General features: G+C 44.0%; 1 protein-coding gene across 2 annotated transcripts in view; it reads left to right on the plus strand.

Annotated features, from left to right (window-relative positions):
• BCAP31 (B cell receptor associated protein 31) overlaps positions 1-27,270 on the plus strand; it is a 54,601-nt gene that overhangs the window by 913 nt on the left and 26,418 nt on the right. For both annotated transcript variants that reach the window (XM_069748294.1, XM_069748293.1), the window contains exons 2-4: positions 14,939-15,050; positions 16,440-16,540; positions 22,838-22,982. In XM_069748294.1, the coding sequence (XP_069604395.1) occupies positions 14,959-15,050; positions 16,440-16,540; positions 22,838-22,982 (338 nt within the window). In that variant the 5' untranslated portion in view covers positions 14,939-14,958. The remainder of the gene's footprint in view (positions 1-14,938; positions 15,051-16,439; positions 16,541-22,837; positions 22,983-27,270) is intronic.

Here is a 27,270-nt window from a genome sequence, read left to right on the forward strand (position 1 = left end):
AGATTCATTGCTATAAAAGCAGTGAGGCCGCGGATTCCTTACTGTCGGAGCAGTGAGGCCGCGGATTCCTTACTGTCGGAGCAGTGAAACTACTAAACTTGCGGTGCATACTAAAACCCTATGTGGCAAATTTACCTATGCCTATGGTAGATATTTTAGTCGTATTCATCTATACCTTTGCCTATTTTAGATTTTTTTTTTTACCGTTTCATTTTCTTAATTTAGTTTTCCTTTCCACTTCACTCCATTTGAAGCAGAGTAACCAATTTATTTACATATGTATTTATTTGACATAAAGTTGCAATACATGAATGTAGGGGTCAAATTTTTTGGAAACGGAATAACGGTTTTGAGCTCCGTTTTTTTTATTGGAATATGTTCATATTAGTACAACAAGGTTATCTTCCAAGTTTCATTAGGATCTTTTTAGGGATTCAGTTGTTATGCGCCATTTTCTGCCATACCTATGCCTACAGTGTTATCATGGTTGGAAACGGAATAACGGTTTTGAGCTCCGTTTTTTTTATTGGAATATGTTCATATTAGTACAACAACGTTATCTTCCAAGTTTCATTAAGATCTTTTTAGCGATTCAGTGGTTATGCGCCATTTTCTGCCATACCTATGCCTATGGTAGTTTTTTTTCTAAAGTTGAATGTTTTTAATCTATTTTTCCTTTCCACTTCACTCTATTTAAAGGGAACCTGTCACCCCGTTTTTTGAGATTGAGCTATAAATACTGTTAAATAGGGCCTGCGCTGTGTGTTCCTATAGTGTATGTAGTGTACCCCGATTCCCCATGTATGCTGAGAAATAACTTACCAAAGTCGCCGTTTTCGCCTGTCAATCAGGCTGGTCAGGTCGGGAGGGCGTGGTGACATCGCTGGTTCTTCCTCAGCTTTATGTTAGTGGCGTAGTGGTGAACAAGCAGCGCGCGATCTGCGCTGTCATCCCTTTCGTCGGTGGGGGCGGCCATCTTCCTGGGGCCGCGCGTGCGCAGATCGAGTGCTCTGCTGCACGGGGCTTCAGGAAAATGGCCGCGGGATGCCGCGCGTGCGCATTAGAGATCGCGGCGGCCATTTTCCCAAAGCCGAGATGCAAACTCGGCTTTGGGAAAATGGCCGCCGCGATCTCTAATGCGCGGCATCCCGCGGCCATTTTCCTGAAGCCCCGTGCAGCAGAGCACTCGATCTGCGCACGCGCGGCCCCAGGAAGATGGCCGCCCCCACCGACGAAAGGGATGACAGCGCAGATCGCGCGCTGTGTCTTCACCACTACGCCACTACGCCACCAACGTAAAGCTGAGGAAGAACCAGCGATGTCACCACGCCCTCCCGACCTGACCAGCCTGATTGACAGGCGAAAACGGCGACTTTGGTAAGTTATTTCTCAGCATACATGGGGAATCGGGGTACACTACATACACTATAGGAACACACAGCGCAGGCCCTATTTAACAGTATTTATAGCTCAATCTCAAAAAACGGGGTGACAGGTTCCCTTTAAAAATAAATTAGCGGAGGTTAAACTTTAATTGCGTTTTCAACAAGGCAAACCCATACATTTCTACAGGTCCTTCTCAAAAAATTAGCATATAGTGTTAAATTTCATTATTTACCATAATGTAATGATTACAATTAAACTTTCATATATTATAGATTCATTATCCACCAACTGAAATTTGTCAGGACTTTTATTGTTTTAATACTGATGATTTTGGCATACAACTCCTGATAACCCAAAAAACCTGTCTCAATAAATTAGCATATCAAGAAAAGGTTCTCTAAACGACCTATTACCCTAATCTTCTGAATCAACTAATTAACTCTAAACACATGCAAAAGATACCTGAGGCTTTTATAAACTCCCTGCCTGGTTCATTACTCAAAACCCCCATCATGGGTAAGACTAGCGACCTGACAGATGTCAAGAAGGCCATCATTGACACCGTCAAGCAAGAGGGTAAGACCCAGAAAGAAATTTCTCAACAAATAGGCTGTTCCCAGAGTGCTGTATCAAGGCACCTCAATGGTAAGTCTGTTGGAAGGAAACAATGTGGCAGAAAACGCTGTACAACGAGAAGAGGAGACCGGACCCTGAGGAAGATTGTGGAGAAGGACCGATTCCAGACCCTGGGGAACCTGAGGAAGCAGTGGACTGAGTCTGGTGTGGAAACATCCAGAGCCACCGTGCACAGGCGTGTGCAGGAAATGGGCTACAGGTGCCGCATTCCCCAGGTACAGCCACTTTTGAACCATAAACAGCGGCAGAGGCGCCTGACCTGGGCTACAGAGAAGCAGCACTGGACTGTTGCTAAGTGGTCCCAAGTACTTTTTTCTGATGAAAGCAAATTTTGCATGTCATTCGGAAATCAAGGTGCCAGAGTCTGGAGGAAGACTGGGGAGAAGGAAATGCCAAAATGCCTGAAGTCCAGTGTCAAGTACCCACAGTCAGTGATGGTGTGGGGTGCCATGTCAGCTGCTGGTGTTGGTCCACTGTGTTTCATCAAGGGCAGGGTCAATGCAGCTAGCTATCAGGAGATTTTGGAGCACTTCATGCTTCCATCGGCTGAAATGCTTTATGGAGATGAAGATTTCATTTTTCAGCACGACCTGGCACCTGCTCACAGTGCCAAAACCACTGGTAAATGGTTTACTGACCATGGTATTACTGTGCTCAATTGGCCTGCCAACTCTCCTGACCTGAACCCCATAGAGAATCTGTGGGATATTGTGAAGAGAAAGTTGAGAGACGCAAGACCCAACACTCTGGATGAGCTTAAGGCCGCTATTGAAGCATCCTGGGCCTCCATAACATCTCAGCAGTGTCACAGGCTGATTGCCTCCATGCCACGCCGCATTGAAGCAGTCATTTCTGCCAAAGGATTCCCGACCAAGTATTGAGTGCATAACTGAACATTATTATTTGATGGTTTTTTTGTTTGTTATTAAAAAACACTTTTATTTGATTGGATGGGTGAAATATGCTAATTTATTGAGACAGGTTTTTTGGGTTATCAGGAGTTGTATGCCAAAATCATCAGTATTAAAACAATAAAAGACCTGACAAATTTCAGTTGGGGGATAATGAATCTATAATATATGAAAGTTTAATTGTAATCATTACATTATGGTAAATAATGAAATTTAACAATATATGCTAATTTTTTGAGAAGGACCTGTATATAGTAACTTAAAATTTGAAATAAACACTGAATCCCTAAGAAGATCTTGATGAAACTTTGAAAATAAGTTTGTCATTAATATGAACTTTTTCCAGCAAGAAAAACAGAGCTTAAAAATGTAATTCTGTTTTCAACAATGTTAATTCATACATTCCTATATAATAACTTTACATTTCAAATAAACAGTGAATCCCTAAGTATATCGTTATCGAAAATGTTTGCCTTAAGGAACCTTCACACACAACGATATCGTTAAGGATATCGTTGCAACGTCACGCTTTTTGTGACGTAACAACGATCCCGCTAACGATCTCGTTATGTGTGACAGCGACCAACGATCAGGCCCCTGCTGGGAGATCGTTGGTCGTTGGGGAATGATCAGGACCTTTTTTTGGTCGCTGATCACCCGCTGTCATCGCTGGATCGGCGTGTGTGACGCCGATCTAGCGATGTGTTCACCTGTAACCAGGGTAAATATCGGGTTACTAAGCGCAGGGCCGCTATGGGGGCCAGCAAAAATACGGATTACACACGGACCAGCAGTGTGACTTGCGAGAAATACGCAGCGGTGTTCTATAGAAAAGCCGGAAATTAAGTGCAGTGTACAGTAAAATCACACTGACAGGTTAGAATAGCTAAGATAAATGTCTACACATAGTATGTGTGCACACACACACACACACACACACACACACACACACACACACACACACACACACACACACACACACACACACACACACACACACACACACACACACACACACACATATATATATATATATATATATATACACACACATATATATATATACACACATATATACACACACACACACACACACACACACACACACACACACACACACACACACACACACACACACACACACACACACACACACTAGATGGTGGCCCGATTCTAACGCATCGGGTATTCTAGAATATGCATGTCCACGTAGTATATTGCCCAGTCACGTAGTATATTGGCCAGCCAGGTTTGTCACATTTTAAAAAATAAAAATATACTCACCTTTCTGAGGGCCCCTTGTAGTCCACGGCAGCTTCCGGTCCCAGGGTTGGTATGAGCGCAGGACCTGTGATGACGTTGCGGTCACAGGCAATATACTACGTGGGCTGGGCAATATAGTACATGGCTGGCCAATATACTACGTGGGCTGGCCAATATACTACGTGGGCTGGGCAATATACTACGTGGGCTGGGCAATATACTACGTGGGCTGGGTAATATACTACGTGGACATGCATATTCTAGAATACCCGATGCGTTAGAATCGGGCCACCATCTAGTATATCTACATCTATATATATCTATTCTATGTGTACACATTTATTCTACCTATTCTACTCTAAGCTGTCAGTGTGATTTTACTGTACACCGCACTGAATTTCCGGCTTTTCTCTCTATCACCGCTGCGTATTTCACGCAAGTCACACTGTTGGTCCGTGTGTAATCCGTATTTTTCTGGCCCCCATAGACTTTCGTTGGCGTATTTTTTGCGCAATACGGTGACAAACGCAGCATGCTGCGATTTTCTATGGCCGTAGAAGACCGTATAATACGGATCAGTAAAATACGGCTGATAGGAGCAGGGGCATAGAGAAGCATTGTACCGTATGCAATCCGTATTTTATGAACCGCTCATACGTCCGTAAAACTAGCTAGTGTGAGGTCGGCCTAAGGCAAAAATTTTTGATAAAGATATACTTAGGGATTCAGTGTTTATTTCAAATGTAAAGTTACTATATAGAAATGTATGGGTTTGCCTTGTTGAAAACGCAATTAAAGTTTAACCTCCGCTAATTTATTTTTAAATAGAGTGAAGTGGAAAGGAAAAATAGATTAAAAACATTCAACTTTAGAAAAAAAACTACCATAGACATAGGTATGGCAGAATATGGCGCATAAAGACTGAATCCCTAAAAAGATCCTAATGAAACTTGGAAGATAACGTTGTTGTACTAATATGAACTAATTCCAATAAAAAAAACGGAGCTCAAAACCGTTTTTCCGTTTCCAACCGTAATAACACACTAGGCATAGGTATGGCAGAAAATGGCACATAACGACTGAATCTCTAAAAAGATCATAATGGAACTTGGAAGATAACGTTGTTGTACTAATATGAACATATTCCAATAAAAAAAAACGGAGCTTAAAACCGTTTTCCGTTTCCAACCATGATAACACACTAGGCATAGGTATGGCAGAATATGGCGCATAAAGACTGAATCCCTGAAAAGATCTTAATGAAACTTGGAAGATAACGTTGTTGTACTAATATGAACTAATTCCAATAAAAAAAACGGAGCTCAAAACCGTTTTTCCGTTTCCAACCGTAATAACACACTAGGCATAGGTATGGCAGAAAATGGCGCATAACGACTGAATCTCTAAAAAGATCATAATGGAACTTGGAAGATAACGTTGTTGTACTAATATGAACATATTCCAATAAAAAAAAACGGAGCTTAAAACCGTTTTTCCGTTTCCAACCATGATAACACTGTAGGCATAGGTATGGCAGAATATGGCGCATAAAGACTGAATCCCTAAAAAGATCCTGATGAAACTTGGAAGATGACGTTGTTGTACTAATATGAACTAATTCCAATAAAAAAAACGGAGCTCAAAACCGTTTTTCCGTTTCCAACCGTGATAACACTGTAGGCATAGGTATGGCAGAATATGGCGCATAAAGACTGAATCCCTAAAAAGATCCTAATGAAACTTGGAAGATAACGTTGTTGTACTAATATGAACATATTCCAATAAAAAAAACGGAGCTTAAAACCGTTATTCGTAATTCTTACCAAAGTGATGATGGGAGAGCCTGGTGTTGCAGCTTGACTTCAGTAAGGTACAGTCACACTCAGCGACGCTGCAGCGATATAGACAACGAGCCGATCACTGGAGCGTCGCTGTAGAGACGTCAAACAGAACGATGCAGGAGCGATCCAGTGACGTAACGGCGACTCGCTTATTGTTCTCGCTCCATGTAAAACATTGCTGGCGTAGTTGTTTTTGATGTCAAACATGACGATACACGCCGATCTAGCGACCAAATAAAGTTCTGGACTTCTAGCTCCGACCAGCGATGTCACAGCGGGATCCAGATCGCTGCTGCGTGTCAAACACAACGAGATCGCAGGACGCTGCAACGTCACAGATTGTTGTTGTTCTCGTTGCTGAGTGTGACGGTACCTTAAGATATGCCCCAGCCAGCATGTCCACTTACTCTGCATTCTGTGGTTGCTAGGGTACTGGATGTGTGAGAGGAGGGTTTATAAACTATCTCAAGGTAGACAATATTAGGCGGATAGGTTCTCATTGCGTTAGGGCAATCCGTTTAGCGCTAAGCGCTAGTGGATTGCGCTAACGCAATGTCTTTTTAGGGGTCGCGTTAAATGTCCCCGCTAGCGCTAGCTGCAAGCAGCATCCGAGGCGCGCCACAAAAGAACGGCACATCGCTAGCACGTGCCGAAAATGGCACGCACTAGCAATGCGCTTTAACATTGCTGGCAATGGGAGCGCTAACGGACACGTTGCACGGCGTTAATTTCGCCGTGCAACGCTGTCTGTTAGCGCTCACCCGAAAACGAAATGAGAACCTAGCCTTAATATTATCTCACTCAAAACATCCCCCCTCCCTCTCTCAATTCAGGTACACAGAGAAGGGAGTTGTAAGGCTATGTGCACACGTTCAGTATTTTTCGCGTTTTTTTTCTATAAAAATGCGATAAAAACGTGAAAAAAACGCTTACATATGGTTCCCAATCATTTCAATGTAATCCGCAAAACTTGTGCAAATGTTGCGATTTTTTTTTCCGCGAAAAAAAAACAAATCACGGAAAAAAAAGCAACATGTTCATTAATTCTGCGGAATCGCTGATTTCCCGCACACTGTAAAAAATCTACCATAGGTATAGACAAATATGACTAAAAAAATCTACCATAGGCAAAATCTACCATAGGTATAGACAAATATGACACATAGGGTTTTAGTATTTTCCTAAACTTGCTGCCACATGATGCTGTAATTGTCAATTTACTGAACAATCTCCAGACTGACCTGGATGCGTTTTATTGCTGAGTATTATATTGCGGGTTTTGGGCACCAGATTCTGTGACAGACTAGTTCCCTGGATCATCGTCCTAATTGCTGTATCTGGAGTTGGGAAGGAACTTTTCACATAACATGGGACAATCGGTGTCTGCCCCATGGGGGGTTGCCTTCCTCTGGAAAAGCGTGTTAGGCTTCTTTCACACTAGCGTCGGGCCCGGCCCGTCGCAGTGCGTCGGGCCGAGGTTACCGACGCTAGCGTTGCCTCCGCCGCACAACGGGTGCAGCGGATGCTGCTTTTCAGCGCATCCGCTGCCCCATTGTGAGGTGCGGGGAGGTGGGGGAGGAGTTCCGGCCGCGCATGCGCGGTCGGAAAAGACGGTCCGTCGGCTGCAAAAAATGTTACATGGAACGTTTTTTGCGGCCGACGGTCGGCCGAAAAACGGCGCAACCGTCGCGCGACGGTTGCGACGTGTGGCAATCCGTCGCAATGCGTCGCGTAATGTTAGTCAATGGAGAAAAAACGCATCCTGCAAACACTTTTGCAGGATGCGTTTTTTCTGCAAAACGACGCATTGTGACGGATTGCAGTTAACGCTAGTGTGAAAGTAGCCTTAGGCTATAGGTTGAACCTGATGGTCTTCAGTCTACCTTTAACCTGAATAGGACTCTGAGCGCAGGATGACTGTTCTGACTATGATCCAATACGACAAAAAGGGGAAGGAGAGTAGAGTCGGCTCACCACTTTGTTTAAGCATCAGTCCTGCTGGGAAGCACACACAGAGAAGCCTGGGATCCAGCTGTGTATGAAGAACCAAAAAGGAAATCCAGCGTGGTAGCTGGTTCACAAATATAAAACCCAGAATTTATTGTAGAAAATATAAATATAAAAACACAGTGACAAGCGGTTCTACCAGTGTGAATGAAAACCAATGTGTTTCAGCTGATAAGAAATGATTGAAGCATTGAGCGTTTGTGGTTGGTTTCAACAGTCATTCTGTGCTAACATTCCCTTTAAAATCTATGAAACTGGGAACAATAGCTGTCAGCTTGAATGTTTGGGCTCAGCTATTGGGTGTGTCTGGCAACAGATTGAAAGGGTTTTCTCCAGGATTAGAACAAACATGGCTGCTCTCGTCTACAAACAATGCCACCTCTGACTGGCCATGTGTGGGTGGCTGGCCATGTGTGGCGTCCGTTATTGCAGTCCAGCCTCATTGAAGTGTATGCAGCAGAGCTGCCATACTGCACACAACTCCTGATGCAGGGCTGCTGCGGTCTGTATTAAGGCAGCTATGGTTCTCTAACCCTGGACAATCCTTTAAAAATGTGAATAAATCCTTTTAAAGGTTCATGAAGGGGGGGGGGATCCGCACAAGGACAGGATGTTGAGACCCAGACAGTCAGCTGATCTCATTGGAGGAAGTTTTGTTCCGCAGGAGTGGCGCATAGCAAATGTGGTGCCAATATGTGGTGCCAAATGTGGTGCGCAATGAGGGTCTGTTCCGCAGGACTGGCGCATAGCAAATGTGGTGCCAATATTCAAAAAGGGCTCTAAAAGTGAACCTGGAAATTATAGGCCAGTAAGTCTAACCTCTATTGTTGGTAAAATATTTGAAGGGTTTCTGAGGGATGTTATTCTGGATTATCTCAATGAGAATAACTGTTTAACTCCATATCAGCATGGGTTTATGAGAAATCGCTCCTGTCAAACCAATCTAATCAGTTTTTATGAAGAGGTAAGCTATAGGCTGGACCACGGTGAATCATTGGACGTGGTATATCTCGATTTTTCCAAAGCGTTTGATACCGTGCCGCACAAGAGGTTGGTACACAAAATGAGAATGCTTGGTCTGGGGGAAAATGTGTGTAAATGGGTTAGTAACTGGCTTAGTGATAGAAAGCAGAGGGTGGTTATAAATGGTATAGTCTCTAACTGGGTCGCTGTGACCAGTGGGGTACCGCAGGGGTCGGTATTGGGACCTGTTCTCTTCAACATATTCATTAATGATCTGGTAGAAGGTTTACACAGTAAAATATCGATATTTGCAGATGATACAAAACTATGTAAAGCAGTTAATACAAGAGAAGATAGTATTCTGCTACAGATGGATCTGGATAAGTTGGAAACTTGGGCTGAAAGGTGGCAGATGAGGTTTAACAATGATAAATGTAAGGTTATACACATGGGAAGAGGGAATCAATATCACCATTACACACTGAACGGGAAACCACTGGGTAAATCTGACAGGGAGAAGGACTTGGGGATCCTAGTTAATGATAAACTTACCTGGAGCAGCCAGTGCCAGGCAGCAGCTGCCAAGGCAAACAGGATCATGGGGTGCATTAAAAGAGGTCTGGATACACATGATGAGAGCATTATACTGCCTCTGTACAAATCCCTAGTTAGACCACACATGGAGTACTGTGTCCAGTTTTGGGCACCGGTGCTCAGGAAGGATATAATGGAACTAGAGAGAGTACAAAGGAGGGCAACAAAATTAATAAAGGGGATGGGAGAACTACAATACCCAGATAGATTAGCGAAATTAGGATTATTTAGTCTAGAAAAAAGACGACTGAGGGGCGATCTAATAACCATGTATAAGTATATAAGGGGACAATACAAATATCTCGCTGAGGATCTGTTTATACCAAGGAAGGTGACGGGCACAAGGGGGCATTCTTTGCGTCTGGAGGAGAGAAGGTTTTTCCACCAACATAGAAGAGGATTCTTTACTGTTAGGGCAGTGAGAATCTGGAATTGCTTGCCTGAGGAGGTGGTGATGGCGAACTCAGTCGAGGGGTTCAAGAGAGGCCTGGATGTCTTCCTGGAGCAGAACAATATTGTATCATACAATTATTAGGTTCTGTAGAAGGACGTAGATCTGGGGATTTATTATGATGGAATATAGGCTGAACTGGATGGACAAATGTCTTTTTTCGGCTTTACTAACTATGTTACTATGTTTACACTTTCATATAGAAGTACATGGAAGCTATTGAGATCTATGGGTGACCACACAATGTGTCTGAGAACTGTTGCTGTATCTTATAGGGGGACTGTTTGCTGGGACCCCTCACTGATGTCTGGGTGTCCTACTAGGACTTGTAGACCACAGACATCCTTATAGGAGGTGAGGATTACAGTTACTGCAAGCACTGGACCTGCTATGCATGGAAGTGATGGATATTTTATGTTAGTAATCACACAGAACATAGAGCCCATCAATCATCGCTGTGAGGGTAGGAAGGGGCGCTCTCCTCAATGTATCAGATACACAAACTTTTGGGTTACTTTATAATTTTTTTTTTTTTTCTTAAGTTTTCTGGTTTCAAAAAGTTGCAATTTATTGCACAAATCGTTTATTTTGCCGGCATTGATGTTTTTTTTTTTTATTTATTTATTTATTTTTAAGTCTTGGCAAAGCTTGTTAAAAACTGGCGATGTCTCAGACTGCCTGATAGGTTCACTTAAGTTGGCATTAATTATAGCAGAACCTTTCCTGCAGCCCATTGATAAAATTAATTTTGTGGTGGTTTTCAAGCCTTTCAGTCCCCTCCTGTTATCAGTATTACGGTGACTAGATGTTTCTTTGAGCGATATCCCCACAGGAGGGGGCAGGGCGGCGTCCTCGGATCTGTGTAATAGTCCATGCCCTACTGTATTATCAGTACTGGGTCGTGCGAACTGTTCAAGCTTGTTATGCAACTCGCTGGGGCTGCACCTTTTTTAACCACATAGGTTTCTGTTATGTTCCCAGTTGTGGCAGATAATTAGTTTATGGGTTGCAGGTGCTGAGACACCCCCCCCCCCCCCCCCCGCCTGCCCCCCCCCCCCCCAATAATATGTTGCACCTCTTTTACCCTCCTTTATGGGAAGAAGTGGCCACGGGGACCGCCTGCCAAGCACCAGGCTCTCCTCTTTTGAATATAAAATTAAACTCACAGCCGTGGCCTCATGTTGGCAGCTGTCGGGGCATGCTGGGAGTTGCAGTTTTGCAGCAGCTGGTGAGCCGCAGTTTGGAAATGGTTGCCTTGTGATGACATATATTGATGTGAAACTTCTTCCCTGGGTTAGGAGTCTGATCTGAAACCACTGTTACACTGTGACAAGACTGCATGAGGTTTTCAGTGATTTTGACTTTCCATGTTCCTCTCATTAATGATTTGTTAGTGATCGGTGCTGCAATCTGTCAGACATCTGCGAGCCGCACTTCAGACTTTGTCAAAGCGTGAGCTGATATTTAGCTTCCCCTGATCTGGCCACCTTTCAGGTGTGTACATCTCCTAAACATGTAGGTAAGGATTTTCTGTGTTTTCATGACTATGAAAATTGTACATTCACACTGAAGGCATCAAAACTATGAATTAACACATGTGGAATTATATACTTACCGTAATAAAAAAGTGTGAAACAGCTGAAATGATGTCTTATATTCTAGGTTCTTCAAAGTAGCCACCTTTTGCTTTGATGACTGCTTTGCACACTCTTGGCATTCTCTTGATGAACTTCAAGAGGTAGTCACCGGGAATGGTCATCCAACAATCTTGAAGGAGTTCCCAGAGATGCTTAGCACTTGTTGGCCCTTTTGCCTTCACTCTGCGGTCCAGCTGACCCCGAACCATCCCGATTGGGTTCAGGTCTGGTGACTGTGGAGGCCAGGTCATCTGGCGTAGCACCTCATCACTCTCCTTCTTGGTCAAATAGCCCTTACACAGCCTGGAGGTGTGTTTGGGCTCATTGTCCTGTTGAAAAATAAATGATGGTCCAACTAAATGCAAACCGGATGGAATAGCATGCCGCTGCAAGATGCTGTGGTAGCCATGCTGGTTCAGTATGCCTTCAATTTTGAATAAATCCCAAACAGTGTCACCAGCAAAGCACCCCCACACCATCACACCTCCTCCTCCATGCTTCACGGTGGGAACCAGGCATGTAGAGTCCATCCGTTCACCTTTTCTGCGTCTCACAAAGACACGGTAGTTTGAACCAAAGATCTCAAATTTGGACTCATCAGACAAAAGCACAGATTTCCACTGGTCTAATGTCCATTCCTTGTGTTCTGTAGCCCAAACAAGTCTCGTCTGCTTGTTGCCTGTCCTTAGAAGTGGTTTCCTAGCAGCTATTTTACCATGAAGGCCTGCTGTACAAAGTCTCCTCTTAACAGTTGTTGCAGAGATGTGTCTGCTGCTAGAACTCTGTGTGGCATTGACCTGGTCTCTAATCTGAGCTGCTCTTAACCTGCGATTTCTGAGGCTGGTGACTCGGATAAACTTATCCTCAGAAGCAGAGGTGACTCTTGGTCTTCCTTTCCTGGGGCGGTCCTCATGTGAGCCAGTTTCTTTGTAACGCTTGATGGTTTTTGCCACTGCACTTGGGGACACTTTCAAAGTTTTCTCAATTTTTCGGGCTGATTGACCTTCATTTCTTAAAGTAATGATGGCCACTTGTTTTTCTTTACTTAGCTGCTTTTTTTTCTTGCCATAATACAAATTCTAACAGTCTATTCAGTAGGACTATCAGCTGTGTATCCACCAGACTTCTGCACAACACAACTGATGGTCCCAACCCCATTTATAAGGCAAGAAATCCCACTTATTAAACCTGACAGGGCACACCTGTGAAGGGAAAACCATACCCGGAGACTACCTCTTGAAGCTCATAAAGAGAATGCCAAGAATGTGCAAAGCAGTCATCAAAGCAAAAGGTGGCTACTTTGAAGAACCTAGAATATAAGACATAATTTCAGTTAACACTTTATTGTTAAGTATATAATTCCACATGTGTTAATTCATAGTTTTGATGCCTTCAGTGTGAATGTACAATTTTCAGTCATGAAAATACAGAAAAATCTTTAAATGATGTGTCCAAACTTTTGGGGTGTGTGTGTATATATGGACGGACACACACACACACACACACACACACACACACACACACACACACACACACACACACACACACACACACACACACACACACACACACACACACCGACCGATTCTAACGCATCGGGTATTCTAGAATATGTATGTAGTTTTTCTTTTTTATGAAGTTTTCAGAATAATGCAATTTATACACAGGATTCGGCCGGCCGCGATCTATTAGCAAAGCGTGGCTCAAATTCTGCACCAATTCGTGGCCGGACTACGCCTGTTGCTGATTGTTCGCGGCCGGGCGCCACGTAGTATGGAGCACAGCGCACGTAGTATCTAGCAATGTGGGCACCATATCCCTGTTAAAAAAAGAATTAAAATAAATAGTTATATACTCACCCTCTGTCAGCCTCTGGATCCAGCCCAGGCATTTACCGATGCTCCAGTCCCAAGAGTGCATTGCGGTCTCGCGAGACCGCTACGTCATCATCTCGCGAGATCGCAATGCATGGACCAGTTACCAGAGCGTCGCGAGGAGCGGGAAAGGTGCCGGAAGGTGAGTATATGATTTTTTTTTTTTTTTTCTTAAAATTATTTTTAACAGATCTTTTTACTATTGATGCTGCATAGGCAGCATCAATAGTAAAAAGTTGGTCACACAGGGTTAATAGCAGCATTAACAAAGTGTGTTACACCGCGACATAACGCGGTCCGTTAGCGCTGCCATTAACTCTGTGTGAGGGCTGACTGGAGGGGAGTAGGGAGCGGCCATTTTGCCACCGGACTGTGTCTGTCGCTGGTTGTGGCCGTTTTGCCGCGACCAATCAATCAGCCACTTGGGATTTCCCTGACAGAAAGACGGAAGTGACCCTTAGACAAATATATATATATATATATATATTTTACTTTCTCTGCATTGTGATGTTCCTCTGCTACTACTCCTGGAAATGTATTCTGTCAATTGGGGAGTTGTCATTGTCAATCACAGTGACATTGTCCTGTCAGGGCTGACATTACTGTGGTAATACTTGAGGAACAACAATGCAGAGAGAAAAGGTGCTCCAGAACTCCTATCATGGGGAATGCAAACATTTAGTTATAAGTGTGCTATGAGAGCGGCACTGGCGTTGTGCCAGCCTTGGGTGGGCTGTAGCACCTCTGCCAGCAGTACTGCAATGCCATGTGACCGCATTACAATCCATCACACCATGAAGTCTGTATAAAGCTCAGATATTTCTACATCCTTTGCTTTTTCCTAGTGTTTTGTCATCATTCATAGAGGCGGTGAACTTCTTTTTTTTTTTTTTTTCTCGTCAAACAGTGCCATTGTGCACAGGTTGTTTGGTAGGGCACATACATTTTACTTTATATTTTAGCAGCGTGTTTGGTTTGATCAGTAGCCCTGTAGTGTGAACTTTCCTAAGGCCGGGTGCACATGATCCGGATGAATCTGCATGTGATCACTGACCCGTGCGGATTCACTGTGTCCAGTGCATTATATGGGTGACATTTATCTTGCAGAGACTTGTGTCTCCAATCCCCCCCCCCCCCCCCGCCGTGTGGTCCACTGCTGCCTCCCCGCCACTCTGGCCGGTGCGGGGCATGCCATCCTCGGCCCTGTACGGGCGCCCTGTTCAGGCACCATGTCAGTTGAACGAGGATCTCATTTGCAAAGCAAATGCCGCTCATCCGTGTGCTCCTGTTTTGTGTGTGATAGCAGTATGGAGGGTAATATCCTCAGCTGTACTTTATGACGTGACTTGCTGAACGTTTCTTCTTTTCCTCTTAGGTGATTGCAGTGGGTGAGCCATGAGTCTGCAGTGGACGGCGGTGGCCGGCTTCCTATATGCCGAGGTGTTCTTGGTCCTGCTGCTGTGCATTCCTTTTATTTCACCCACAAGGTAACTCTAACTTCTTACTAAGCACCTTATTATTGCGATGTTTTTCTGTTTTTTTTTTTTTATTATATATATATATATATATATATATATATATATATATATATATATATATATATATATATATATATATATATATATATATATATATATATATATATAAAATTTTTTTTTTTTTTTTTCAATCTGTTTTTTTTTTTTTTTTTTTTTTCTGTCTGTCTTTCTCACATCGCCTCTTTCAGCTTTGAGCAAATTGATTCCCTGGACTCCATTGATCAGCCGTCTGTTTTGGATCGGAGCGGTCTGAGCTGTCTCCTACCTGCTGTGGTACCTCGCTCTTCTTTTGATTAATGGGCCTGGTGTGATGTCACGCGCGTCTTGTTGCAATGATGACCTCACACCAGGCCGGGGATACCATCAGGTAAAAGGCGGCTCACAGAGCTGCTGTATGATGGCCCGCAGGATACTGACCTAATCCTGCAGCTCAATGTGCACCATCTTCATTACTTTTAATAATATATTCACATGCTGCATTTTTTTTTAATGCAAATTTTAGGCTATGTTTTACAGTACCAGTAAGACTGTGAGACTTCAAACATCTCATGCTCACACATTTTTTTTATTTTTTTTTTCCTGACTGATTTGGGAATATGTCAGTGTTTTTTTTTGAAAACTGCAGCATATCTCTTCTTTCAATGTTTTTGCTGCGTTTTTTTTCACCCATAGAAAGTAATGGCTAAGTTCAGATTAGTGTTCGGGGGCTTTGCGGAGGGCTGCGTACTTCCTCCGTTAAGCCCCGCGTACTTCTGCATGCGTCCAAAACAAGTTGTGTTTTGTGCGGGCGCGTCAAAACAACGCATCCACATACATCCGCATGTCCTGCATAACCAATGTTGAAGGTAGGTACGCAGGACACATGCAGAAGTAGGCGTGGGCTTAACGGAGGACGTACGCAGCCCTCCGCAAAGCCCCCGAACACACATCTGAACCCCGAATAAGTGCAGTATCAGGTTTTGCTGCGTTTTTGGTACAAAAACCTTAGGGAAGGTGCACTATTATTTATTTTATTTGGGAGGAACTCCATTTTATTAGCATGCACAGGAGAGCAAAAAACGCATCAAACCTGCAGCAAAAAATGGCAAGAGACCAAGTTTTGCCTGCTATAAAAAATACAACATGTGAACATGGCCTTACAAGATCATCAGCCTCGTCTTCTGAAATACTCTCTGCTTCCTTCTTCTCCTTATTGTCCAGTCTCGGATCTGTCTTTTCTCTGCTCACATCTTCTGCGTGCTGGCCCCATCAGTTTAGTATACAGGTGGTCATGGTGGATCTATGCGCTGGATATACCACTACAATATTACACAAGGCAACTTTTTTTTTTTTTTATAGATGGCAGAAAATCTTCAAATCTCGCCTGGTGCAGCTGGCGGTGACTTATGGGAACACTTTCTTTGTGGTCCTGATAGTGATACTGTTGCTTCTACTGTTAGGTAAGTGTTGCTACTGCTAAAATTATTACTTTATTTTAAAGGGGTATTCTGGGCCATGTGATCACCTATTAGGACCGAGGTCCTAATTCTTCCCTGGCCAAGTGGCCTCGGTCAGACCAAGGACTACTGACCTTATGCCAAGTCTGTGATGCTGAAGATGTGAAGTAAGCCAAGCGCTGCGCTCAGTTATCTTCTTCCTTAGCAGACACATAAATAGAGCGACTGAGCGCATGCGGGATCTTCAGCTCCATGCTACTCCTAGGGGAACCAGAAGAAGATTGGGGGTGCACAGGAGCTGGCAGCAATCTAACCGTTTCCTGCAATCCAGTTGATGCTTAGACCAGAATTCTCCCTCAGGGTTCATCTTGTAAAGGGGACACATGTCCGTGTACGTCATAATCGGGCATGGACATCATAAGCTCATTGTCACCCCTTTTTGCTCCAGTCCAATATTTTTCTTTCCTTACACCCTGATTTGCACCGCTGAGAGAAAGGTACAGCGGCAATTATGGTGTTAATCAGCAGCCACCAGAGTTAGCTTTGTTGCAGGTGCTCGCTGTATAAGGCTGCCGGCACCTGCCCGGTATGGAGGGTTTATCTCCTGAGCCCGCTCCTTGCACCCGCATCCTTTACATGACAAAATAGTACATCCTGTAGCAGAGGAGCGGGCAGTTTTCCCGATGTGGGGGGATATATGAGACCGTGACTGTTGTGGAGGCCGAAACAATATCCTGAAATTAACTCTCAATATTATCGTATTTTAATAATTTATATTAATATTGTAAGACGTAATATTGAGCAGAATTAAGTATACGGACATCCCATCCTCCACCAATGTATTGACCACCCCTGCATACACATGATGGGGTGACAGTGAGTAGCGGTGGGCACAGTGTGGCCCGTGGACCACTGTTTCAGCCCTTTGACTCTTTCGGGCCATAATTTCCTATGTCTGATGTAGCGGGAAGAAATGAAAAGTAGGTTGACATTTAATTTTTTTTAACATTTGTTCTTGTCTTTAAATATGAATGTCCACTTATGATTGTATTTTGGGGAATAGACAGATCATGATAACTTGTTTATGGCTGTCATTCGTGCCGTACATCAACTCCGTTTATAGCATTGTCTCTTTATGTAAGCTGACCTGCTGAAATTGTTTCCACGTGCTACATGATATTATTTATGTGCTCTACCTATGAATAAAGTAGAAACAGGGTTTTGGGACTTAAAATTGAGTTTATATCATAATAATAATCTTTATTTTTAATAATAATAATAATAATAATAATAATAATCTTTATTTTTATATAGCGCCAACATATTCCGCAGCGCTTTACAGTTTGCACACATTATCATCACTGTCCCCGTTGGGCTCACAATCTAGAATTCCTATCAGTATGTCTTTAGAATGTGGGAGGAAACCGGAGTGCCCGGAGGAAACCCACGCAAACACGGAGAGAACATACAAACTCTTTGCAGATGTTGTCCTGGGTGGGATTAGAACCCAGGACCCCAGTGCTGCAAGGCTGCAGTGCTAACCACTGAGCCACCGTGCTGCCCATATCATGCTGTATAATGAAAAAAAACATGGCGAACAAGGATCCTGCTCTATGGGGTCGGAGGGGGCTCTTAAAATCTGGATGAGGAAAGGAGAATAAAATGAGTGTAGAAGTTGCTAAAATAGTGCTGTCAGGTTATTGTGGATGGGTTTAAGGTTGTTTTGAAAGCTGCAAAGGTATCGAAGTCAGACTGGTTGGGGTGGAGAGTTCCAGAATATGTGGGAATCACGGGAGAAGACTATAATAAGGAGGTCGGGTCGTTAGGTTTGCGGTGGTATATGGAGATTGATAAAGGTGTTTTTGGGAGATGGGCAGGTTATAGGCAGACCTGTATGTTGTAATGAGGGAAGAGGTGTATGTGTCTATTACTCTAGAATACCAGGACAAATATCCTCCCACATGCAGCGGTCATTTTTGACATGCTACTTAGACTCTCTATAATAACAAGACATCAGTCAGGGATAGATGTCACTGATGTTGGTCTCTCTAGCACTAGTAATGGGAATAATCAGGGTGTGTTCAGACATGGCATATTTGCAGCACAGGCTTCACACATCAGACCAGAGATGTGGTGCAATGTCTTTATCACATGGTACTTTGCCTAAGCGCTCTTTCACATGTCCTGATATTTCCAGTACTGGAAAAATCAGTACCAGAGATATCTGTGTGTAATACTTGTGGCAATCGTGTTGCATCAGTATCACACGTACCGGCACCTGGGAAGCATCGGTACTGTAAGCACTGTTCCCCGGCGCTGGGTGCTGAAGACGTCTTGCATTGTTCTCCCCTGCTTGCTCTGCGATCAGCACTTTACAGGAGACAATGTTGAGAGTTGTATTCAGCTAATGACTTCGAGAGAAGTGGGAGGCTGATGGGACTACTACTCTTGTCAGCCTCAACCTGCTGCCTCTAATAACAGTGAGAGCAGGCGGAGGCTAATAGGAGCATTCATCAGTCACCGCCTGCCCCTGTATTTTTGTTAACTAGCCAGGCAAAAGTGACAGCTGCAGGCTGCAACCCTCAGCTAGGCTGGTGATTAAAAATTCAGGAGTCTCCATACTTAAAGTAATTAAAAAAACAAAACAAAAAAAAACAGCGTGGGGTTTCCCCTTCCATTCTTGACAACCAGCCAAGCTAAATCTGACAGCTGGGAGCTGGTATTCTCAAGCTGGTAAGAGGCCATGGATATTGTGGCTTCACCAGCCTAAAAATAGCAGCCCGCAGCCACCTAGAAAAGACACCTTTATAAGACACCCAGCCATTACAAATCCTATAGTTGTATTTTAAATAAACACACAGCCAGAATAAAGTTGCATGGTTTTTTTTTTGTTTTGTTTTATTTAAAAAAAAAAAAAGACACACACTTTTCCTTTTTTATTTACAAATAACAAGCACCGTTATACTCGCTTTAGGCTGCCGTCACACTCGCAGTATTTGGTCAGTATTTTACATCAGTATTTGTAGCCAAAACCAGGAGTGGGTGATAAATGCAGAAGTGGTGCATATGTTTCTATTAGGCCATGTTCACACAGTGCGTTTTTTACCGCGGAACCGCGGCGGTTTTGCCGCTGCGGTTCCGCAGCTGTTTTCCATGCAGGGTACAGTACACTGTACCCTATGGAAAACAGGACACACTGTGCACATGGTCCGGAAATTGTAAAAAAAAAAGACGCGCTGAATAGCTCCCGGAAAAAAGAAGGAGCATGTCAATTCTTTTTCCGGAGCCGCAGCGGTTCTGCACCCATAGACCTCCATTGTGAGGTCCAAACCGCAGTAAAACCCGCAGATCAAAAATATATCTGCGGGTTTTACTGCGGTTTGATGTGCAGAACCGCTGCAGCAGGAAGTGCGGGGAGCGGGCGGAAGTGCGTGGGCGGAGTGTGGCTGCCCCCCCCGTGTTCCGATCCCGCCCCTCCCCAGTGCTCCGATGCCCCCCCCCAGTGCTCCGATGCCCCCCCCGTGCCCTAATCTCCCCCCCTTATACTCACCTGGCGTCCCGGTGTCCGTCCGGCCGTCTTCTCCCTGGGCGCCGCCATCTTGCAAAATGGCGGGCGCATGCGCAGTGCGCCCGCCGAATCTGCCGGCCGGCAGATTCGTTCCAAAGTGCATTTTGATCACTGAGATATAACCTATCTCAGTGATCAAAATAAAAAAATAGTAAATGACACCCCCCCCACTTTGTCACCCCCATAGGTAGGGACAATAAAAAAAAATAAAGAATTTTTTTTTTTTTTTTTTTTTTTTTTCACTAAGGTTAGAATAGGGGTAGGGGTAGGGTTAGGGGTAGGGTTAGGGTTAGGGGTAGGGTTAGGGGTAGGGGTAGGGGTAGGGTTAGGGGTAGGGGTAGGGTTAGGGTATTTTCAGCCATTTTAACCCTAAAAAAATTCCTAGAAAACACACAGACTCTGGCTAGAAAACTGCATCAAAAAAACGCATCAAAAAACGCATCAAAAACGGACCAAAAAAGGACCAAAAAAAGGACCTGCGTTTTCTGCCAAGAGCTGCAGTTTTTTAAAAAACAGTCAGGAAAAAAAAAGGATGGAAATCCTGAACGTGTGAACATACCCTTATACTTTTCCTCTAATTGTTCCACTCCTGGTTTTGGCTTACAAATACTGATGTAAAATACTGACCAAATACTGCTAGTGTGACGGCAGCCTTACGCTCATTTTGTTGAAGCCCTCAACTCCTGTAATAAAACAAAAAACAACCATATCCCTTGCCTTTTCGTTCTGTCCCACGCCGTAATCCATGTTTGGATATAGTTTTCGATCTGGATGGTGCCAAGATGTGACTGTCCTGGCTGAGAACCACTGGGGAATGAGCAGCATGTATGACTAACGGTGACCTCATCGAGGTTACTGCTGGTCATTGAGGCTGCGTTCCCAGCCGGCCTAAACTCCGATTACCTCATCACCGTGATAAAAAGTCAGTGTTCACCGCAGATCACCATTATCTTCAGTGAACTCAATGATATGAGCTTTAAATAAATATGGAAAAGTGTGTTTTATTTCAAATACATTACTTTATTTAAAATACAACCATAGGATTAGTAATGGAGAGGTGTATTAGACTCCTCTTCACTCTTCATTACTAAACCGTGGTCTTGATGTCACCAGAAAATACAAGGGTGACATCAACCCCACAAATTTGAACCCCAATGGCCTCCGCTGCAGAGCAAGTGGGAAGAACCGGGCAAAGTGCCAGAATTGGTGCATCGAATGTGCCTTTTCTGGGCAGCTGCGTGCTGCTATTTTTAGACTGGGGCAAAATCATGGCCCATTACCAGCTTGAGAACACCAGCCCCCAGCTGTCTACTTTAGCTTGGCTTGTTGGCAAAAACTGTTTGCTTTTTTTTGTTTTTTGTTTGTTTTTTTTTTTTTATAATAAAAAAACAGCGTGGGTTCCCCTGTATTTTTGATAATCAGCCTTGCTAAAGCTGAAAGGTGAGGGTTGTAACCCGCAGCTGTCGGTTTTGCCATGCTGGTTATCAAAAATACAGGGGAACCCACACAGGATTTTTTTATTATTTATAGTGCAGGCGGCATCTGATGAATACTCCTGTCAGCCGCCTCCTGTTCTCACTGTTACTAGCGGCAGCAGGTGTAGGCTGATGGGAGTAGTAGTCCCATCAACTGCCGACTGCTCTCGCTGTTTTCAGTTAACTATAAGGGTATGTGCACATGTTGTTGTTTTTGCTGCGGATCCGCAGCGTTTCTGCAGCAGTTTCCCTTGAGTTTACAGTACAATGTAAGCCTATGGGAAACGAAATCCGCAGTGCATATGCTGCGGAAAAAAACACGCGGAAACGCAGCGTTTTATTACCGGCAGCATGTCAATTCTTTGTGCGGAATCCGTAGCGTTTTTACACCTGCTCCAATAGAAAACTGCAGATGTAAAACTGCAGCGGATTCCGCAATAGAAAACGCAATAAATCCACAGGGAAAACCGCAGCGGTTTTGCACTGCGGATTTATCAAAACCGCTGCGGGAAAAATCCGCAGAGGAGCTTTCTACGTGTGCACATACTCTAACTCTTACCATTGTCCCCTTCTTGCGCTGATTGCAGGCAGAGCAGGGGAGAATGAGGTGCAGTCTTCATTACCCGGGGCCGGGGAACAGTGCAAACAGTACTGCTGCTTCCCAGGCGCCAGTATGTGACACACTGGTGTCATCTGTATGTGGGACATTTTGTGGCTCGTGCAGCTGTTAAACGGACACACGGTCCGTGGAAACAAACTGATGTACACAGATCAATTCACTTGTATGGGTCTACGTGTGTGTTTCTGGCATTATTTGATCCTCTTTCAGCTTGAGCTGAGAAGTCACAGATGGCAGCTCTCCTCTCCCTGCACTTCCTGCTGTCGGAGCCATGCACTGACTGGATGTCACACACTATTAAGCTTTTACACTGGACATGTGCACAGCACTTGATTGTTTTTTTCTTACATTGTGATGCACAATGCTCTTTTTGTTTGTTTTGTTTTTTTGGCGGCTCTTTTTGAAGTTCAATCCGCCTGAAAAACGCATTATGTGCAGATTCCCACACTTCACAATGTATGGTGTGAGATCCACGGTGAAGCAGCAGCTTCATTTTTCACGCTGAATCCGCAGCTCTGTTTCTCTGTCTGTATATAATGATGGGATGAGTGAGGGCCTGCATTATATAATACTGGAAACACAATGGCGGTGTGTAGCGTCCTCTTATATTTACTGCAGAGTCTTCTTTCTCCTTCCAGATGCTTTCCGGGAGATCCAGAAGTATGGAGTCGGGGAGCAGGTGGACCTAAAGAACAACCCCATTGCCGTGGAACATATTCACATGAAACTGTTCAGAGCGCAGCGTAACCTGTACATTGCCGGCTTCTCCCTCCTCTTGTCATTGTGAGTAAAGAAAGTCGCCATTGTTCTTACTGCACAGCATTAGATGTCGTCCCGAACCCTCTGTATCATCCTGAGGCTCTGATGTCTGATTATTACACTACAATGGCCGCTCTGTAAGGTTTTGTCCTCCATCTCATTGGTGCAGGATCGAGCTCCTTTCCAGGGTACATTGCTTCATGCTTTTTATTCCTAATCTGACCACAGGGTGGCAGCATCTACTTGCCTAGAATGCGTGATCCCAAGTTCTCAGAAATGCTGCTACAGTGAGACGTCATTGTCTTATACTATACGGTGCACTCCGAGAAACCGTAATGTGGCTATTATGGCTCACATGGGGAGAACATACAAACTCCTTGCAGATGCTGGCTTTGGTGGGATTTTAACCCCTTAGTGACAGAGCCAAATTTTTTAAATCTGACCAGTGTCACTTTATGTGGTAATAACTCTGGAATGCTTCAACAAATCCCAGTGATTTTGAGATTGTTTTTTTCGTGACACATTATACTTTATGATAATGGTAAAATTAGGTTGATATGCTTTGTTTATTTATAAAAAATATCAGAAATTTGAAAAAAATGTTAAAAAATTAGCAATTTGCAAACTTTGAATGATTATCCCTTTAATCCCGATAGTCATACCACAGCAAAACATTAATAAATAACATTTCCCACATGTCGGCTTTACAACACCACCATTTGCAAAATGTTATTTTATTTTGTTAGCATTTTAGGAGGATTAAAAATGTAGCAACAATTTAAATTTTTTTCAAGGAAATTTACAAAATGTATTTTTTTAGGGACCTATCCATGTTTGAAGTGAATTTGGGGGTCCTGTTTATAGGGAAATCCCCACAAGTGATACCATTTTAAAAACAGCAACCCCTGATATATTGAAAACGGCAGTCAGGTCGTTTGTTAACCCTTCGGGTGATTTTCAGGAATTAATGCAAAGTGGCATGACAGAAATGAAAATGTGTATTTTTATCACCTAAATGTCACTAACTTCTGAACCGATTACTACAGCCGGCAGACTCTGAGGCCGCTATTTGGTCATGAATTGCCATAGCAAACATCAGGACCACACAATTATGATCTGAGACCACCAATTGGGATAAAGAGGAAGCCCCCACAGTCTGTTAACCGTTTATAATGATGTAGTCACTATTGACAGCAGCTTCTAAGGGGTTAAACAGATTTGGACGGTGCAAACACTGATCGTGGCTGATGCAGCAAGTTGTCAGCTATAGTGGACAGCTGACAGCTACTGGATTGTCACCTGTATGGGGATATAAGTCTCTTATATCTCAGGTCAGTTAAAAGGCGTATTGGCGGTCACTAAGGGGTTAACCCAGGATCCCAGTGCTGCAAAGCAACAGTGCTAACCACTGAGCCACCGTACAATGCTAACCACTAAGCCACGGGGCTGCCCTTAGTGAAATGATAGTGATAGCATAAGGGGAAAGAGGGAGATTGTTTAAAATACAGAAATGAGCCTTACTTACCCCTTGAGTCTTGGTGATGACATCTAGTATGTGAATCATGTGACTGCAGCAGCCGATCATGGTCTCCAGCGGTGGTGATTGCACGTATCCCATGTTATCATCAGGATCTGTGATTGGCTGCAGCTGGTGCGTGAGTAAAAGACATGTCTGTTACATACAGGGACCATCAGAACAGCTGGAATCTTTTTTTTTTTTTTTTTTTTTTTTTTTTTTTTTTTGCTCCCCTTCTTCCCAGAGCCATAACTTTTTTTTTTTTTTTTCCGTCAGTGGTCATGTGAGGGCTTGATTTTTGCAGGACTAATTGTACATTTTTTTTTTTAAAGACACCATTGATTTTACCATATAATGTACTGGAAAACGAGGAAAAAAAAATACCAAGTGCCGTGAAATTGCAAAAAAAAAATTCAATTCCACAATTGTTTTTTTGCCATGTTCACTAAATGCTAAAACTGACCTGCCATTATGAGTCTTCAGATCATTACTGGTTTGTAGATACATAACATGTATAGGTTCTTTGGATTTTTTTAATCACTTAAATAACAGTTTATTTAAAAAAAATTTCCTTAGACCTGTAGTGTGTGTGTGTGTGTGTATGTATATGTGTATATATATGTGTGTATATATATATATATATATATATATATATATATATATATATATATATATATATTAATATAATTTTGCGTGTCGAGCTGACGTTTTTTGAGACCATGTTTGGTGTCGATACGATATTTTGAACACCCCGAATTCATTTTAATGCAATGTTGCAGCGATCAAAAAATGTAAATCAGGCATATTTGAGTTCTCTTTTTTTCTCATTACACCGTTTATTATACACTTTTATAGTGCCATTTATTCCATGGCGCTTTACATGTGAAAAAAAGGCATACACAGACAAGTACAATAAACATGAGCAATACAAGGCACTAACAGGTACAGAAGGAGGAAGGACCCTGCCCATGAGGGCTCGCAGTATGCAGGGGATGGATGAGGATACACTAGGAGAGGGTAGAGCTGGTTGTGCGGCAGTTCAGTAGATTGAGGATCACTGCAAGCTGTAGGCTTGTCGGAAGAGGTGGGTCTTCAGGTTCATTTTGACAGTTTCTATGGTAGGCGAGAGTCTGATGTGTTGTGGTAGAGAGTTCCAGAGTATGGGGGAAGCACGAGAGAAGTCTTGGATGCGGTTGTGGGAAGAAGAGATGAGGGGAGTAGAGAAGGAGATCATGAGAGGATCAGAGGTTGCGTGTAGGTACCGGGAGACCATGTCACAGATGTATGGAGGAGATGGGGTGTGGATGGCTTTGTATGTCATAGTAAGGGTTTTGAACTGTAGTCTCTGGGCAATATGAAGCCAGTGAAGGGCATGGCATAGGGGAGAGGCTGAGAATAGCGGGGAGACAGGTAGATTAGTTGGACAGCAGAGTGTAGGATGGATTGGAGTGGTGCCAGAGTGCTAGAGGCGAGGCCAGAGAGTAGGCGGTTGCAGTAGTCAAGGCGGGAGATAAGGGAATGCACTAGTGTTTGTGGTGTCACGGTCAAGGAATGCACTGATGCGGGAGATATTTTTGAGTTTGAGACGGCAGGAGGAGGAGGCAAGGGCTTGGATATGTGGCAAAGGCAAAATCTTCAGAAATGAGAGAAGAGGGAGGAGGGGCGGGGGGACAGAGTAGAGAATTGAAAGTGTTGAAAAGCTGTTTAGGGTTGTGAGACATGGGGGATATGAGAGATGAGAAGTAAGTTTGTTTTGCGGCAGTGAGCTTGGAATTGAAGCTGGCATGGGACTGGTTGTATGTGATAAAGTGCTCAGCAGAACGGGATCTCTTTCTTCTCCACTCAGCGATCCTGGAAGCCCGTCTCGGTTCTTTGGTCAGGCTGGTCAGCCAGGGCTACCTGTTGAGTGTACGAGTTTTGCTATGCATGAGTGGGGCGGCTGAATCGAGTGTTGCTGTTATTGTGGTGTTATAAAAAGTGGCAGCAGCATCTGTGTCATGAAGGGAGGATATGTCTGTAAGAGGGAGAAGGGACTCCGAGAGTGATTGTAAGTTGAGATATCTGCGAGGGTGAGTGAGTTTGTGGAGTGGGAGTTGCACACTGGGAGAGGAAAGAGAATGTCAGTAGGTTGTGGTCAGACAGGGGGAGAGGTGAGATTAGTAAGGGTAGGGAACAGAGGTGGGTGAAGATGAGGTCCTGCGTGTGACCATCTTTGTGAGTGGCCTCAGAGGACCATTGAGTGAGGCCGAAGGAGGCAGTCAGTGATAAGTTTAGAGGCAGCTGTGGTGGAAGTATCAATGGGGATATTGAAGTCACCCATGATGATAGTGGGGATGTCAGCAGAGAGGAATGAAGTAGCCAGGTGGTGAGGTGGTCGAGAAAGGTGGAGATGGCTAGTTCTGGGGGCGGTAGATGACAGCCAGCTGGAGGTTGGAGGGGGAATAGATGCGGACGGAGTGCACCTCGAACGAGGGAAGAGTAGCGGAGGGTGGTAGCGGGATTGGAGTAAAGGAGCAGGTGTCGGACAGGAGCAAGCCAACTCCTCCACCACATTTGGTGCTGGGGCGAGGGGTGTGAGAGAGGTGGAATCCGCCATAGGAAAGTGTGGCTGGAGAGGCTGAATGAGAGGCGGTGAGCCAAGTTTCCGTGATGCTAAGGAAGGAGAGTTTGTTGTGATGAAGAGGTCATGGAGAAATGGCAGTTTGCTGCAGACAGAGCGTGCGTTCCATAGTGCTCCAGGTAGGGGGCTGGATGAATGGGTATGAGGTTATCATGGTTGGGAAACGTGCAGAGGAT

This window comes from Ranitomeya imitator, chromosome 2 (genome assembly GCF_032444005.1).
Source record: "Ranitomeya imitator isolate aRanImi1 chromosome 2, aRanImi1.pri, whole genome shotgun sequence".
NCBI classification, from domain to species: domain Eukaryota; kingdom Metazoa; phylum Chordata; class Amphibia; order Anura; family Dendrobatidae; genus Ranitomeya; species Ranitomeya imitator.